Here is an 18,649-nt window from a genome sequence, read left to right on the forward strand (position 1 = left end):
TGAAAAATAGCATGTAGTTTGTACTTAAGAAGCTTGCAAATAGCACATATCCCCAGTTTAAATAGAAAAATTAAGAAAAAAATATAACTCAAACTCAGTCAAACACATATACCCGTTCCTCCCTGGTAGCCTGAGCTTGATACTCATCATTAGAGTTCACTCCACCTAAGGAATCAGACGAAGAAAGAAGATTTCCATCACAACAATCCTCCCTAGAATCTCTTCTAAAGGATAACCCATGATCAGTCAAAGCTTCCCCCTCCTGGTTCAATGTCAGCAATGGAATCGTCTTCTAAAAATTTAGAGCCACAAGTTTTGTGGGCTTTAAGATATTTTCATTCTGTTACATTGCTCCATTGCAGAAAAAGATGTTGCTTTGTTGCCCTGTCCATTTTCCTCCGCCATGTCAGCTGCACTTAGTTTCTTCCTTTACGAGTACTCGTCCTTCACCTCTCTACTCACATTTATTAAATCAATAAATTAAGAATAGAGTTCCATAAAAGAAATTAATAATATATAAAAATATTAAAAATAATATTTATAATTTAAATTTAATTAATAATTATTTAAGGATAAAATTGTGTTAAAATTTTTAATAAAAATATTTATCTAAAAATATAACAAAATTTTCATGAATTATGAGATTAGAAGATTGTTACATATCTTATACATTAAAGTACGTTTAAATAATTAATAAATTAATATGATAAAAAATGTGTGATAATATTTTACTTCAAAGTCTAAAATTTTCACCATCAATCTAAAATATAATATTTTAACTTTTAAAATAGTTGATGTTTTATCATAAGGAAAGATGATTAAAGTTGATAAGAGTCAACTAAAATTATGATTTTATTTCTATGTGTAACTATAGTTAATATTTCAATTTGTGTTAACTTTTAACTAGTATTTACTTATTTTAATCAAATTTGATTTATTACTATCTTTTGCTATTTAATTTATAAATTTTTAAGTTTTAAAAATCAAATAAAAAAATATATTATAAATATAACAATTAATTAGATAAAAAAATTTTATTTAAAATTATCAAAATTCGAATTTTGATTATTGAAATTAAAATTTAATAATTTGTCAATAGATTACATTATTATCGATAGATAAAGCTTTAAATAAGTGCCAAGTCCTTTAATTATGGTTTAAAATATTTTACTCCAACATATATTTAATTAAATTTAGAGCTTGCTTTTTTTTATATATTATTAATGTAAATTTTTAATTTTATAAATGAAATTAAGAGATTATATATTAAATTATTTTCAATATATTTTAAAAGATAAATATTATTCTATTGATCTCATTCTCACAAACCCAGGTGGCAAGTGATCCATCTGGCTGGCCATCTACAGCTCAGCACATATTCTGACACGGGTGCCACCTGCGAAAAGCGAAACAAAAAAAATTTCCATTTCGAAGCTGCACCTCATCTGTATCGAATTGTATCTTGCCACGTGGTCCCCTGAGACAGCCGGAAATTTGGCAGCTCCGTTGCGTTTTTAGATCGTGGGACGAGGGGTGCACTTGCAAAAGATTCTTCAGTGGCTGTCCTTTGTTGAAATACTGAAAATGAGGAACATGTATAATTCCCCGTACTCCCACGTGTCCAGTTCAGGTTAGAGATAAGACGTTTGATTATTATAAATCGATTATCAAAATTTTAAAATTTAATTCATATATTATAATTCATAATATTTAATTTTCATATTATTTTAATTTAATAATTTTAATTCAAGTATTAATTTCATTTAATTTTTTCATTAAATATGTTAATATGGCAATTAATCAGTTACATGTCCATTCAATAAAATAATGTGACATTTTAATTAGATTAGACTTGAAACGATCGTGATGTGAATTAAATAATATGTCATAATTAATTTCTTTTAATCCAAGTTAGATTTTTAAAAAATATTTAATAATTAATTTAATTATTTTATAATAAAAATAAAATAAATCTTAAAAAAAAAAGAGTAAAAAGCAATTGAAACTTCCAAAATCGAACCACCAAATCTCAAATCCTTTCTACTAATCATAAACTTAAATAAAGAATCCCTTACCCAAATAAAAAATCCCTTATTTTACTGATTAGGGTAAATGATTTTTTATTTGGATTTATGATTAGTAGAAAGGATTTTCGGATTTGATTGTTTGCTTTTGGGAGTTTCAATTATTTTTTTCAGAGTTTTTTCATTTTAGATTAATTTTTTTAAGTTATTACTTTAAAGTAATTAAAACTAATAATTAAGTGTTTGAAAAAAAATTAAAAAATATAATCCGACATAGATTAAATGGCATGTCATGTAACAATAGGATGAGAAACAAATTGAAGAAATTAAAAGTCGAAATCGTAGTGTTTGATTTGATTTAGATTAATTTTTTTTATTTAATTTGGATCAAGTTCAGATATTAAATGTATATATTAGATTCAGATTAAATTTTAAATCGAAATATAAAAAATAAAAAAAATGAATTGAATCAAATTATATATATTTTAATACAAATATTTTAAAATTATTAAAAAATAAAAATAATATTTTTATATCAAAATTTATTTAAATATATTAAAATTTTATATTAAAATAACATATAAAAATAAAAAAATTAAATTTAAAAACTGATAAATCGAACCAAAAAAATTTAATTTGATTAGGACCAAATGAAGATTCATTGGAATTTGAATAAAATTTTAAAATTTCATAATATTATATAATATTAAAAAAAATCAAATCAAAGTCCGATTTAAAGAATTATCAACCTTATGTGCCATGTCATTTAATTTGTGTCAACATCTTTTCAAATCTAATATAATCAAAATGTCATATTATTTTAGTCAATAAATACATAAGTTGGTCGAATGCTATATAAATATATTTAATGAAAAATTGAATGAGATTAAAATTGAATTAAATTATTAAATCAAAATAATATAAAGAAAAAAAATTATATGAATTATAATAAATAGATTAAATTTCAATAATTGATGGATTACAAAATCTAACTTCTTACATAATTTGACCTAAATTGATTAATATAAATTATAAGAATAGTTTGCAACAAATGTTTTAACCTTTGATTAAAACGATTGTTTAAAAAAAACCTTTGCATAAAATGAAATTATTGTGTAAATTATTTTAGAAAAATTTAATCCAATTCTAATCTTTAATTCTTATTACTTAACTCATTCAAAAAAATATTATATCATTAAATTTTCTTGAATCTATAATTTTTATAAATTTATTTATTATACGTATCACATGCTAATTGAAAGTGGAAAAATTATGTAAAATTAAACCTTAAATTGTAAATGCTAGGTTTAGCAACTTGGACTCTTATCAAAATCATAGACAAAGACACTGCTAATATAGTGGAGAAAATAGGAGGGGGCTGAGGTGTTGGTCACTTTGCAATCACTTTTGTTCCCATCCCATCAACCATTTTTCTAACCTTTTCTTTTCCTATTGCTATATCCTAGGCTAATGCCCAATATGAAATTTAATTGCATTAAGCAAGTTGGGGTGGATAAATGTGCATTAAATTAATTAAAAAAAAGAACCATATCTTGTCTTAGCCTAATGAATAGAAAAAAATTGACTAAGGGTAATTGCCCCCATCAAGTAAATTGAGTACATCAAATTGATGTCAAAAGCAAAACATTGATATATTTTATATGCTCATTACATTTATTGGAATATGCTTTAGAAGTTTCTTATATCTTTCATGATGATATTGTCTTCTCATGTCTATTAACACAGTTGATTAATATATTTACTTTTTAAAAGAAATATCTTATAAATTTGAAATTGAATCTCAATATTTATAATTATTTTTTTATTTCTAAAATATGATTTTTTGTAAAAAAAAAAATAAAACCGAGTTATTCATGGGCTGCTCATCGTAACTAGTGTAGTTTTGTGAAACACTTCTGTCTCCAAACTCTCCAATCTCCTATGGCTTCCCCTTTCCACATTGCTCAGCAAGCTGTGCAATGGGTTAAGTCATGTCAACCAAGTGGATACTCGATGTTGGATGTAACATTTAATCAGAAATGATTGGCTTGAATTATTTGAAGGAATAATCTTTCTAAACGATTTTACTTTGTTTCTATCAATCATGTTGTGGGGTCTTGGACAAAGATATGAACATAGAATTTGCTTTATCTATTAATCATGTATTTCTCTAGATATGAACAAATTTCTCGTTGAACTTTCCAATGCCGCAAACCTTTTTTTTTTTTTCATTTTAGAGAAGAAAATTACAAATTCAACAATAATGCTACCAAGATTTATTTTTTCCTCAAGCTTCATAAATGTAAAAAATGGTTGTGGGAGATGACATGGCTGCATGAATTACCACTGAACTCAACCAAAACAAGAAATCAAGCTCGAAGGATTGATAAAACAGTCTTTTAGTGGCATGTCTTTATCAGTGAATATGTAGAACCGATTGTGCTTGTCTTTGCAGCTTTTTTACCCATTGATGCTATTTACTGATTGATATGTTGGAGAATCATTCAACTGCCATTTGAACATGTGATGTTTCATGCTTGGTATTTTCTTATCGTAAAAGACTACAATCAATCACTCAGATGATATGGGGAAATAAATTTGATTTGTGAGTTTTGACATATTTCTAACGTCATGTTCAGTTTGTGACTGTGCTTGACATAATATTTCAGCTGAAATTTCCATTAATTCGTTAGTTGGATGGCGACTAGCTCCTTTTGTTTCTCTTTTCTAGATTCCTCAGGCCATATCCTTCTCATATTCTTCCATGCTTTCGGATTTATGAGATCTATTCTGATGGGACCCTTAAAGAATAATAATTGATGAGGCACCTTTGTTTGCATGACTTTTAATTCACCTGACCTTCTGCTACTGACCCAAAAAAACCAGGGGCCGGTTGGCATCATCCCAGAATCTCCTTTACCTGTTATGGAATATATTAAAGCAAGAAAGGAGGTTCAAGTGCAGCAGCTGGTTAAAGAGAAAGGTTCTTCAATAACTCTTCTTTTCTTCTTGTTTTTCAAACAGTAGGACCACATATCATAAAAACTTGTCGATAATTTTATTCCTTTCTTTGAATGTGAACTACGAGCTTGCCACTGAGGAATTATAATTCGGATGCTTACTCAGGAAGAACCCCTCTTTGTGTCAAGATGGACGACCACGTGAATCTCATTGTTAAATTTTTTGTTGAACAGAATGATGATCGTAACAATCTGATCAGTGGACCTTCCACTCTATCCGGTAATCATTTTGGTCCTGACTATTCCGGAATCGAGCTGGGTCAGTCAGACCCCATAAGAGGGCAAACTCTCCCAGCGCCTATTTTTTTCATTCACAAGATTCGAAACCAAGATCTTGTTTAAGGGAACCTTGCTTCTTGTCACTCGGACCAATAGGGGTTGATGGACCTTCCACTCTACGCTCACTGAATTGTATTCAGTCAACTGCTGGTGATCTTTCATTAACAAAGGTGTGTATTGAAGCAGCCTATTGCTCTCTGGTTGCCTGAATATAATAACACTTAGCATCTAATCTTCCTTACCTTTGAATCCTGGAAAATAGCTTGTCGATTTAGCAGACCAACTGAACGTATGGCACTGAGATGGCAATACTTTGCAGTTCAATCATTGGTTTTTATTCCAGTAATTTAACTCTTGAACGCAGCCCAAGAAATCAGAAGATTAATCTGATTCAATTGACTTTTATGATTTCTTGTTGGCCATTGTGGCTTCCCTTTATCTTTCCTTTTTTTTTTTTGTGTGAAATTTCTTTTCTTTCTGGTCTGCTTGGATATGGATTACAGTCTACAGATTCAAAGCTAGCATTCTCTTTGGAATATGTTTCTTTATAGGACTTTTAGCAGAATGAGTCCTGTTGATTGCTTTCATACTAGGATAAAGTGTGCATCAATAAACTATGGGGAGCTTTTTGTCATTTCCTTGTGTTTGCATTTGCCAGAGAGAGAAAAGGGAGGGTTTTGTCTTGTGTGACATGTGCCATGGGATGCTAGCTCTCTTACTTTATACCCTCACTTCAGGATACTCTGATTCAAGTTTAGCATTGTGTAATAATAATGGAGTCTTTGTCCAAAATTTAGATTTACGATAATTTAGCTTACCACAACATGAGGGTAACTTCAGGTCTGTTAAAGTTGCATCTTGTGCAGTCACCTGGAATAACCCTTTTCCCACTTTTTGTTTTAGTCTGATCATCAGGGGAGAAAGGAAGCAAAACCTGGTGCAAAAGATTGGGGATAAAACCAATCAACACTCAGTATATAGAAAACTACTGTCCCAAAAGATTATGTCAAGAAGTTATTAGGACTGCTTGCCTGGCCTACACCTGATCTGATATATTGAATTGTACTTCAGATGCCACTTGGATGGTGTTGGTAGATGTTTGAGAAGGTAAAACTCAAGTTGCAAATGGAGTCACATGTAAAGCTGTCAGCCCTAATGACTGTCTTTATAAAAAACCAAGGACCTGAGATTCTCCTGTAATGGGATAATCTCACAGAATTGTGTCTTCCTTTGGTTCAGTTTCCAGGGAAGAATTTTTACTATGGGGTTATTTTCACCTCAGTTGTGTTCTGTTAGCTATAAGTTGGCCTGACTCGATTCACTTTTTCTAGAGTACTTTCTTTATAAGAAAAATGGGGTCAGCTGGGTCCAAAAATCTAATATTAGGTTCTTTGAGTCCTTCATTCATATTAAGAACAAAAAGAATCTCAGTCACACTATAATTAAAAGAAAATATAAAAACAAAGGTAAAAAGGAGAAAGAAAAATCAAAAGAAACAAAGGGCCATTGCTCATTTGGTTTGCCCTTTCAATGCCCTTTCAATCATCAAAAGGAAATTAGTAACCATTATAGCCTTCCTGTCAATTTAATTTTCTCACTATATAATTTTCCTTGAAAGCTTCTCATAGTGTTAGGAAAGTTGCATCCATTATTCATCATGGTGGGGCTACCTAACCCTGCAGGGGAATCAAGCAGGAAAATAAAGGAATGGCATCACAGAGGGAGGAATGGGAAACCAGCAAGATAAAAACAAACCATGCACTTTTCCTCTTTTCTCTCCTTTTGAGACTTAAATTGAACTGTGTTGCTTATTCTGTTTTTGCTGCATCAGAGATTCTCTCCATCCACCCCCTTTCAAGTAGAAGAAAGAAGAAATTTTTTTTTTAAAAAAAAAGAGAAAAGTTAGTATGAAATGGGGGATGAGAGAAAGGAAGAGCCGCAGCTCATGCCATATATTCCCTCAGCAATGCAACCCCACCTATTCTTCCAGATATGGAGTGAGATCATAGGACAGCCCAACAACTCCAAAATTATAAAGAGAACTACAGCTGCTGCATATTGAAAGCATAGCTACCAAAAAGGGATCAAAACCCACACATGAGTTTCAGTTCTCTGCCCCCTCTGCCTGTCTCTCTTACACAACACAAAAAACATGGGTCTGCAAAATATGCAAAATCAAAACATGAATTTGATTATGTCAACTGATGCAAAGCCTAGGCTAAAATGGACTCCTGAACTTCATCAAAGATTTGTTGAAGCTGTCAATCAACTTGGAGGGGCAGACAGTTGAGTATACTTTTAGATAACCTTAATAGTAATGATCATCTTGTCTAATCATCTTGTTATTTGTATGTATAAGAATTGTTCATTTTTCTTTGTGTTTATTTCTGGGCAGAAGCAACACCAAAGAGTCTGATGAGGGTGATGGGAATTGCAGGACTCACTTTGTATCATCTTAAAAGCCATTTACAGGTAATTACTCTTCATTGCCTAATCACACTTTCAATTTTCTTTTTCTAACCAAATAGGAAAGAAAACAAGCTTTAAATCTATCTTCTTCGTGCAGAAATACAGGCTGGGGAAAAGCCAACAGACAGAAATCTGCCTTGGCAATAAACAAGATGGTAAGATTAAAATTTCATTGCTTGTTGTATTTAAATTCATATATTGAGTTATATAGGAATATAATCTTTTTTTCTACTTCCCTTTCATTCTTGTGATACAGATTACACAGAGAGACAAAGCAGTGATGGGAATTTCAGTAGTGATATAAGTGACGGAACTCACAAACAGATGAATGAGTAATAGTTACACATGGATCTTTTGATTAAATTTTGGATGGAAATGATAATAAAACAGATTGAGTTGACTGTATAATTGTTGTGTTCATTAGAAGCTTGCAGATAGCTCAGGCTCTCCAAATGCAGATGAAAGTTCAGAGAAAGCTTCATGAACAGATTGAAGTATGACCTATTAAACCAATTCCCAATTTAAATAGCTGATTTTCAGTTGCATCAATGCATATCAATCAGGCTATTTTTTTTCTCATTTACAGGTCCAGAGACATTTACAGCTAAGAATTGAAGCTCAAGGGAAGTACCTACAATCAGTATTAAAGAAAGCACAAGAAACTCTGGCTGCAGCTGGGTATAGCTCCTCTTCACTTGGTGTAGCTGAACTCTCTCAACTAGTCTCAATTGTTAACACTGGCTGCACAAGTTCTTCATTTTCAGAATTGACAGAAGGAGGAGGTTCAAGCTTAAAAGAAATAGAAAGAAAGACAATGAGAGGTGCTATATATTCCATGGAGAGCTCATTGACATCTTCTGAGAGCTCTGGGCAAAAGGACAAGGAACCACCAAAAGATGAGAATATTTGTACCCAGAAGTCTAATACTTCAGTTGAACTTTCCTTAACGGACATTCACCCAGAAAAGAAGATTTGGATTAGTGGTTCAAGCAATCAAGCTAATGGAAAGAAAAGAAGTGGGAGTAACATTTCTGAAGGTACAAGTGTTGAGCAACCACTAGCTAAAAGATTAGAGCTCCCTGAGGAGGAAACTGGTAGTCGATTGAGAAAGTCTGGATTGTTGGGTTCATTTGATCTCAACAGCCAATGCCATAGTGACATCGAATCGGTTCCAAAAGCAATAGACTTGAACTGCAGGGAATAGATCAGTTCAGTGGGCATGGTTTGGAACTTTTATGCTGCGTGGTTTTTAGTAATATATGTAAGCAGCGAACCTGATTATTTAGAACCAATCTTTTGTTCATAAACTATGTATATTGTTATATGTATTGATATCAGAAGAAGGTATAATGTATATTTTGCAGAGACAACTCTTCCTTTATTCTCTCTCTCTAAAACTTGGAAAATGAATGATGCTAATAAAAAAATTGTCCACTAGTCCTTAAGCCAGAGTTGAGAAATGGAAGCATAAAAAATTATACTTTCAAGAAACTATTCTCCATGACAGGCTTCTCAAAGCATTTATCTTCTTGCTTATTGACTTGTCATTGTGTTTTCACTTAAAGCCTCAAAATATGCCACCGCCCAAAGGGGTGTATCTTTTGTTACTAACCTCTTCTTTGCACGACAACTTCCTTATATGACCTTGGATGTTGCAGGCGGAGGCACCCCTGGCTGCGCCGTCAGCAACCGTGTCTGCGAAATTCTCAGTGCTATTGGTAGAACGAGGTGGATCACCTTATGGTAATCCCTTGGTGATGGATGAAAGGTTTTATTGTTTCTTATTGATTCAGACTAATGAATATTCATCAGTAGCACAAGACTTCACATCCACAGATGGTGTTAGGAACTGCAGAGGAAGAGTAATGGGTGGATCTTCGGCTATAAATGGGGGGCTTTACAATCGAGCTAGTGAGGATTTTGTCAACAAGGCTGGCTGGGATAAGGAGTTGGTTCATGGGTGGAATCTAAAATGGGCCGCATGCCTGAATTGACACCACGGCAGACTGTTATTGAATTTGGCCTTCTTGAAGCTGGAATTCTACCTTATAAAAGCTTTAGTTTAGAACACGTAGAAGGAACAAAAATTGGTGCAAGTATATTTGATGCACGGGCCATAAAACACGCCTCAGCTGACCTCCCGAGGGCAGCAAATCCCAAAAATATTGTACTTCTTTTGAATGCAAGTAAATTTTAGATGAAAATTACGGAAATTCACCCTCAATTTGTGATATTGTTTATTTTGATATAAAAATTTTACGATTTTATCTTACAAAAAAACATACTTAAATATTATAACATATTTAATTTCTCAAAATCTTTTAATGTAAGATTGTGATGTTATAAACTCTTTTTATTAAAACTTGAAATATTTATCAAACCTAACACAAAGCTCACATATCTATTGCATCACACTAAATTACATAGATCACAAAATCATATTACATGTTGAGATTCTAAAAATAGTGCTCAATATAAAACACTTAATTCTCATAAGATTCTAAAGGTGACTTCCCGACTCAACACAAAACACACAAATCACAATATCATATACCCAACACACCAATATGGGATTAAAATGTTACAAACTTTACCGATATGGTATTTGGGCGTTACAAACTTCTTTTGTTAAAGCTTGAGGTTTTTGTCAAACTCAACACAAAGCACAAAAATTCATTGAATCACACCAAACTTGAGCAAGCCTAACATAAAGCACATAGATCATAAGATCATACTAAACGCTGAGATTTTAGAGATAGTTCTCACCGTTTAATTCATTTAATTACACTAAATATTAGACAAACCCAACATAAAATACAAAACCATACTAGGCGTTGAAATTCTAGAAATAATTCTTACTGTATAATATTTAACTTTCGCAATATTCTAGAGATGCCTCTCAAGCTCAAACATTAGACAAGCTTAACACAAAGTACACATAACTCACAAAACTATACTAGACGTTGAGATTTTAAAGGTAATTCTTACCGTGTAATCCATCGAATCATACCAAACATTGACCAAATCTAACACAAAGCACACAAATCACAAAACCATACTAAACATTAGGATTTTAAAGGTAGTTCTCACCGTGTAATCCATCAAATCACATCAAATATTAGACAAACTTAACACAAAGCACAAAATCATATTAGATATTAGGATTCTAAAGGTAGTTCTTACGGTGTAGCACTTACTTCTCGTAAAATTTTAAAGGTGACTCCCAAGCCCAATATAAAGCACACACAAATCACAACCAACACACCGATGTGGGATTTGGATGTTACAAACTTTTCCTGTTAAAGCTTAAGATCCTCGTCAAGCTCAACATAAAGGACACAAATCTATTGAATCACACTAAACATTGGGCAAGCCCAAAATACCCAACACAAAACACACACAAATCATAAGACCATACCAGACATTGGGATTTTAGATGTAGTTCTTACCCAACACAAAACACACACAGATCACAAGAGCATCCGGAGGTTAGAATTCTAGAGGTAGTTCTCATCGTATAGCATAATGTAGCACTTAACTCCCGTCCAATTGATAACCATTTTGATATCATTTGTGAAGACTTGCACTCAACTTACGAAATATTATCTACTTTAACTCGAAGATCTCACTGTTTTATCTCACAAAAAATATCTCACAAATTTGAGTTTAACTTTCTACATATATATCATAATAAAACTTTAAATTATCTCAATATAAGATTGGGGTGTTACAAAAATCATAGTTATTCAAACATAGATATAGGGCTATCACTGCCTTCAACTATTGCGAGTACAGAAATGTTCTAACTTAGAAATGAATTATTGAAGCTTATCTGACTGTTTTAAATACGTGCAGGCAATGCAACTAAGACAATAGTCCATGGCATAAGGTTTCGTAAAGAGTGATGGCAGCACATATCAGACATATGAAGCCTACCTCAATCAACCCAAGAATTTCTATTATTAAGTGGCATCGGACCCCATATACGCCTCAAGAACTTCAACATCCTACATGAGCTCAACTTGAAAGGAGTTGAAAAAAGGATGAAAGATAATCCTTGCATTGCTGTTTTGGTAGACACAGATCCACGAAATCGGCAGCCAGAGCAACCTCAAGTTTTCGGGATTGCGAAAGACTTCAAATTCATAATTGGAGGAATTATGCCTACTAGCTTCAATGAAACAAGAATGCCAGTAGCTGCCAAAACTACATTTCCAGTACAGATGGTAAATTAAACAGTACTATAACCTTGGGCAAAACCCTTAAAGTGAAGCAGAAGAAAAAGACACGGAGTACTGCAAATATGGTAAATTTGCTTGAACAAGTAGCATAAGTTTCAATGAAATATCAAAATAACTTGATGACTAGCACCGATGAGCTAAGAGAATTCAGCAAAGAGAATGTGAAGACCTACTTCCACTACCATGGGCCATGGAGGTTGCACAGTTGGATTGGTTGTGGACAATGATTATAAGGTTTATAGATTTAAGGGATTGAGAATTGTTGATGGCTCAACTTTCCCGGAATCACCAGGCACAAATCCAATGACGACCCACCTAATGCTTGGAAGGTATCAGGGGATCAAAATCCTGAGAGAAAGGGAAGATATTTCTTCTTCACTCGATACCCAACAAAACCCTTGACAACTCTACATTTGTATGCTGACAACAAATTCATACATAACTAAATAAAATTAATTATCATGCTATTGAGGGTGCTTCTTTTTTAACACAATCACCATGAATCACATTATTTTTCCTAGAATATTCTAAGATGCAAGAAAGAACCTACTAGTTTTATGTAAGAATTAATTTGCAAGGGATTGTTCTAACTAACCAAATTTAATAATTTATTTAAACTCATCTTAAGAAAGACAAGTGTCTCTAAGTACATAATTTTCCCACAAAGATGAAATTAAAAAAAAAAAAAGAAAAAGAAAATTGAAATGAAGGGCAACAAAAAGAAAATAAAATCTTATAAAACTCTTCTAACCCTCCATTTCATGATCATAAGGCCTAGGACTTAAAGAGGAGACGTTATTGGAATCAGTTGAAGGAACTTGATTGGAATCCCCACTTCTCCTACCACTATTAAAAGAAAAACTAACCCAAATCTCCCTGGCAGATCTTCTCCTCTCATCTCTCTTCTTGCCTATCTCTTCTTCAACAGGCATCTTATACCTGCAAACAGGGCATGACCCATGAAGTCCAAGCCACTTCCTTATACACTCATCATGAAACTTGTGCTTGCAAGGCATCTCCTTTGCCACCTCACCGGGCTTCCACTCTTCCAAGCAAACCACACACTCACCATCTTCACTTTCACCAATTTCCACGCTTGGCATGGCTTCTATCGATGCTTTCGAAGCAGGTGGCTGGCCATCCTTGTTAGCCAAGCCAAGAAGCAAAGCTTCCAAATTTGAAGCTCCTTCGATCACGACCATGCCTTGAGTGAATGGGTTGATAAGTATTATTCTTTCACGCAGGGAAGTTGTTTCCTGGGATGTTTCTTGATCTGGTTCTTCAGGGTTTTCTCTTGAAATATTGTTATTGCTGTTGTTGTTGTTGGAGAATCCCAAGATAAAAGGTAGAAACAAATGGAGGTCTCTTTGCCTCAAGAATCTTTCAAACAAAGAAGAAATTTCAGGTGCTTCAGTTTCAGAAGCCATGGAAACTTAAAATTTGAGGACAATAAGAAAGACTTTGGCGAAAGAAATGAACTTGAAGAAGAGAAAGGTAAAATCTTCCAAGTAGAAGAATGAATCAGAGAATGAAAACAAACGATGGGTCTGGGAGATCTAACAAGGAAGTTGGTGGAGGTAGAGTAGGGAGCCCACAGAATTGAACTGGTGAAAGTGTGGAAGGATCTGGAATGTTGATTATGCAAAAACTGTACCAATATCTATTACGAGCATGTTCAGTGAGCAGTTATGACTTTAACATTGACATGACTGATTTTATCCCTTCACACCAAACAAAGCAAAGTCATTGTCAGTTAAGAGAAGATATTTTTTAGGATGAGGAGTAGATTTCAATGCCAGCGATATGCTTGTGCCAAACTATGTTTTCATGCCCACTCGTCTTGTTGTCCACATACTCTTGTGATATTTACCTTTGACAAATTAAAAGGATTTTTCATTTTTTGTTTGAGAAGCAATTTTTGAATTTTGCAAAGATTCTTCTTGAATGATACAGATTTTAAATTAGTGGAATGGTTGTAGACTTAGACAAAAAAAAATCTAGCACCATGAAACAAATACAATAAAAATACAAAGAAAGGTACTAAAGGAGTGTGCATCAGATCAGACTTGGGTAAAAACCTGCAATTTCCTACCGCTATGGCTTCTCTATACAAGAGCATCTACCATTTTCTACTTAGAATTTTATTTGACCTCAACAAAAATGTTGACTACAAATATGCATTAGAAAAATATCGCTAATTATACAACAATAATTACTAATCCCATCCACCAAAAAAAAAAAAAAGGAACGAAAAATATAAACCCTTTATTTGAACTTTCTCACCCAGATGGATCAAATCAGCAAGGTGATGAAATGTAAATGTGAATATTTGACTGTAAAAGCACCTAAAAACCATTGTATTCCTCGAGCCTCTGCCTGTGCTTATGGATCACCACAGCATGTAGCTCTTTTTGTCTCATGGAGTTTCTGCCACAAACACATCATCTCTCTTGGACCTTGATATTGAGCAATAACATACCCAACTTCTAAACCTTCTTTCTTCATATCTGCGATCCATATATCCATTGCCACATCTTCTAGCTTAAACATCAGTTATACAAGATAGAATTATGCACACAAGAGAAGGAATGAAAAAATCCTATTCCAGTAACTTCCCATGATTGCATAAATTTAGTAGTGAACAAACCTAACATGGAGCTAATCCAAACCAACAAAAACTAACACAGCTGCTCTTTTCCAATCATTGCTCATAACAAGCAAAATTTTAGAGCTTATGATTCATTATCCACTGACATTGCAGCAAGTCAATGTAGTTGAAACATTTGGAGAAATTGAGAGAAGAATTGCCTCAGGACTAATAAACCACTTGCTATCTGTACTGCGATGACGTTGGGAATCTGAATAATGAGTCCATAGAGCAATCCACGAGTCACATTTATCGAAGCCATTACTTTTGTCCACGCAAACAAATGCATCATCATTCGTCGTCATGACAAACTTTGCACAAACAACTTCTGTCTTTTCTGTCTGTTGAAGAGATAAGTTCTATAAGGAAACAACGATTTTCCATAATCCAAAATAAAAAAGTAACCAACGGAATTAAAAGAAGAGTAGAGTGGTCCGTTTGGCATTTGATGGCAATCATGGAAAATAGCGTCAAATGTAAACAAAGATTAAGGAAATTCAATAACGCAAGGACATAGCTTAGTTAATGTGAAAGGAACATAGCTTATTATTATTATTATTAACTCCTTTCTTTTGTGGGTTCAATGACTAAACTGCATTGCAAGAGATCCCTGACATTGATCCTTGATAATCTCTAGTGAAACTCTAATTCTATCAAGAATCTGGAACTTCAGCCATTTAAAATTATGCACAACTCTTTTATTTCCGAAAACATAGATTAATTTACCATAAAAAAAAAAGGATGAAATCATTGCTGAATAAATTGATTAAGAAAATGGAATTGTTCGACTAAAACTTGGGAAACTGGATGCGTGAACCACGTTTAAACCTTGGTAGCAAAGGGCATTCGATGAAATCTGACCCCGTAGTGTCCACACACAAGTAAACCTGATAAAGCTGGCTGTTACGAGATGAATCCATATTGCATTCTATGCCAGAGGCAAAACCAACAGCTTCTTTTATAGCATCGTTAATGGCCTGCAATTCATAGAATTCATCGTTTGGTTTGATTCCTGAAAAACAAAATTTTATACCCAGAGGAAACAGGAAACTTGTTAGAACAGCTCAATTATTTCCAAAGCTCTAATCTCTAGTTCAAAAAATGAATTTGAGGTACCTGCATTTGTCAGAGCTTGTAGGAGGTTAGCCTTTGCTTTTAATTTGATAGCTGCTTCAAAGTACTCACGTTGGTCGAGTTCAGATTCTGAGCATGTCCCATGTTTGACCCATTCATGCGTCCAGAACTTAATTCCATGTTGCTAGGACAGGGAAATGTCGGCCATTCCTTTTCCAGAGTGCCAATCAGGTCTGAAAACTATATCCAGGATGGGAAAGACAGTATTGTTAATAAATTAAGTTCATGATCTTAGCTAATTAACAATGAAATGATAATTGCACATTCCTTGGAATCTCTGGTCAAATGATAATTGCCCATTACAACGAAATCTTGTACAGGCAGCTAGTGGTTAAACAATGTTGAAAGAATATAAATAATTGGTAATTTAGCAGCAAGTAGCTTCATTTAAGCTACGAAAGGCATTTCACCAAATCGAAGCACAACATGTTGGGAGGTCCCAGGAAAAGTCCAGCAACTTGGAAGGTGACCAAATGCGTATTTGTAGCTGTTGTCTTGTGAGTAAAGAATGGATTAAAGAGGAAATTTCCTCTTAAAGCATTAATCTAACCTGATCTGGTCATCATAGGCGGATCTGAAGCTTTACTTACTATAGTAATAATCTGATGGCAGCATCAATGCCTTTATATAAAAGTTGTCCCAAAATCTGCCAAATTAAGAAATTTAGTTTAACCGTAAAGATAAAATTTGTCCCACCCAAGACAGGCAGCAGACATATGCACCCATCCCTCCTAGAGAAAGAGAAAAAAGAAGGGCTCAGGGCTCACATTTTTCCCCCTCCAGCCCTTGCTCTAAGAAGATTTGGAAAGTGGAAACATAAATTTTGCTCTTTTCTCAATTTCTGAGCGTGGATGGCTAAAAGCCTAAAACTGCTCTTAGGAGAAAAGTCTTTCCATATGGCACCAACAACTCTATCTTGCTTATGGTTGTCTCATCAATTTATAGTCTTCGTGTATTTTTCGAGTCTCATTTAAGTAAGCGACCAAACTCTAAAACCATTAGGTTTACCTCTAGACGAAATTAACCTGTATCACTTTCTTCAACCTAATCAACCAATTTTGATCATCTTTTCAGATAATGTTCGTAACGTAAATATATATATATATATATATATATATATATAGTACCTCAGATTTGTCGAAACGACTGTCGGGATCACAATTGGAAGGGTAGCCCCCGTTCTTGTAATTAGGCCAGAGTCCATGGATGCCAAAATCTTCCGCAGGCTTTCCTGTCTTGGGGTAGCAACAACTATTCCATTTTGTATCGCAATATGCTCCCGGCCACTTTATTTATGATCAATTCATGATGAAAAGAATGATATCTGATCATATATATCCTAAACAAATTAACCTCACAATCACTTACCTGCTGAACAAAGTAGAAGAAATCAAAATCTTGTGAAAGACAAAGAACTGATAGGTATTGTAGTATCAAAAGCTTGATGACAAAGAGTTGAGTTTCATGTTTTCAGATGTTCTTGATGATTTTTCTCTCACACAAAGTACTGACAACTTTGACAGCTCTGTCAAATGTTGCTTGGTAGATGAATTTATAGTGCAAAAAGCGTAGGTTCAGGACAAAACATTCAAGGGACAACATTTGCTTGTCATGTTGTGATTAGTTTAATGCATTTTTTGCCTGTCTTAAGATTATCTACAATATTGTTTTTTTGCACGATCTCGCTTGCCCCGTCTTCCAAGTCTTTGGTTTTTTTTTTTTTTTAATTTCCCATTTAGATTTGATTTGTTTTCTTGATCTAGTCAGGAAGCCTGGTTAATCTTGTTTTCAAATCTGTTAGATAACTTATCGTTCATGTTTTTGAAAGAAAGGTGACAAGTTTTTTATTTGAGATATACTTTGAAATATGAACATATTTAAAAATTTTGTTTGCTGCTTTCATTTTGACAAAAATGATATCATTATAATGTGAAAGAAGCAAGTTAATGTCAATTAAATATACATTCATAAAATAAATATAAAACGATTTTTGCATTTCTCAACATTATTTTCAGTGAACAATAATACTTTTTGAATTAAAAGTTACTTATTCATTGTTTCGAAAAATAATGATAAAGATATTTGTTTTAATTTTTAATAATATCTTGATTTATATTGATGATATTTTACTATTCTTTTCAAATATATAAAAAAAAAATTAAAATTATCAAAAAAAAAAAAATTTATAACCAAACATATTTTATAAAAAAAAATTTGTTACAAGGGATGTTTTTTATCGGTTGTTGATGATTCCTTCTCGAAGAAGTATCATCAAGCCCCTTGGTAATAAATTAAGGCTGTTCTAACTCAAAAGGAAACTTAGCTATATATATGCACCTATCGGTTTTTGGGCTGGATTTGGATTGAAATGCGAGAAAATGGTAAGAGCTAAAAGGTTTCGTTCTTATCTTATTAGGTTTTATGGACCTGTTTAATTACTAACTTGGTGCTTAATTTATCAACTTTATAATTAAATTAGTGGGACGCAATAATTTGGGTTGTTAGGGTAGCCCCCGTGCGTGCATGTCAACAGTTTGATAACCCACATGCAATTTCAATCGTTTTTGAAAGTGGTTGGTTTGTTTGATGAAGGGAACTTTTTTTCTCTGGATGAAAAATTCAAAAAAAAAAAAAAACCAAGGAAGCAACGTCCAAAACCATATGCCAACTCAAGAACCAATATGCATCAGCCTGATTTTAAGCTCTAAAAAGCTAATCTCTTGCTCGGGTTTCAGTCATTGATATAAATGAAAATCATGTTTCTCACTTTTTTTTTCTTTGCTTCTGACATCCAAACTCAATCCATTGTCCTCTAGATTGCGTGATTAACATTAC

The 18,649-nt window shown here is 33.2% G+C and overlaps 2 protein-coding genes and 2 pseudogenes across 3 annotated transcripts; 2 read left to right on the forward strand and 2 right to left on the reverse strand.

Moving 5' to 3' along the window:
- The first annotated feature begins 5,690 nt into the window (after positions 1 to 5,690).
- Positions 5,691 to 9,278, forward strand: LOC111288341 (myb family transcription factor PHL8-like). The gene is made up of 6 exons (XM_022879192.2): positions 5,691 to 7,608; positions 7,719 to 7,795; positions 7,890 to 7,947; positions 8,049 to 8,124; positions 8,217 to 8,286; positions 8,379 to 9,278. The coding sequence occupies exons 1-6, from the start codon at positions 7,476 to 7,478 to the stop codon at positions 8,994 to 8,996; spliced, it is 1,032 nt and encodes a 343-aa protein (XP_022734927.2). The 5' UTR covers positions 5,691 to 7,475; the 3' UTR covers positions 8,997 to 9,278.
- LOC111289070 (protein HOTHEAD-like) lies at positions 9,102 to 12,501 on the forward strand (annotated as a pseudogene).
- Positions 12,502 to 12,614: 113 nt separating this feature from the next.
- LOC111288343 (E3 ubiquitin-protein ligase MPSR1-like) lies at positions 12,615 to 13,695 on the reverse strand. Its single transcript, XM_022879193.2, has one exon. The coding sequence runs from the start codon at positions 13,458 to 13,460 to the stop codon at positions 12,780 to 12,782; it is 681 nt and encodes a 226-aa protein (XP_022734928.2). The 5' UTR covers positions 13,461 to 13,695; the 3' UTR covers positions 12,615 to 12,779.
- Positions 13,696 to 14,121: 426 nt separating this feature from the next.
- Positions 14,122 to 17,275, reverse strand: LOC111289071 (ribonuclease 3-like; annotated as a pseudogene). The gene is made up of 4 exons (XR_016341901.1): positions 17,183 to 17,275; positions 16,942 to 17,100; positions 15,797 to 15,994; positions 14,122 to 15,692 (listed from the first exon to the last, which is right to left on the reverse strand). The product of XR_016341901.1 is annotated as a ribonuclease 3-like (transcript).
- Between the last annotated feature and the right edge of the window lie 1,374 nt (positions 17,276 to 18,649).

Source organism: Durio zibethinus, chromosome 4 (assembly GCF_047325235.1).
Source record: "Durio zibethinus cultivar Kanyao isolate XHJ-2024 chromosome 4, ASM4732523v1, whole genome shotgun sequence".
Lineage (NCBI taxonomy): Eukaryota > Viridiplantae > Streptophyta > Magnoliopsida > Malvales > Malvaceae > Durio > Durio zibethinus.

Excerpts from the sequence above, each read along its gene's own strand:
- LOC111288343 (XM_022879193.2), bottom strand. The coding sequence starts at position 13,460 with ATGGCTTCTGAAACTGAAGCACCTGAAATTTCTTCTTTGTTTGAAAGA.
- LOC111288341 (XM_022879192.2), top strand. The coding sequence starts at position 7,476 with ATGGGTCTGCAAAATATGCAAAATCAAAACATGAATTTGATTATGTCA. Across the intron at positions 8,125-8,216 it reads ACTCACAAACAGATGAATGA|AAGCTTGCAGATAGCTCAGG; the intron begins GTAATAGTTACA and ends TGTGTTCATTAG. Across the intron at positions 8,287-8,378 it reads AGCTTCATGAACAGATTGAA|GTCCAGAGACATTTACAGCT; the intron begins GTATGACCTATT and ends TCTCATTTACAG.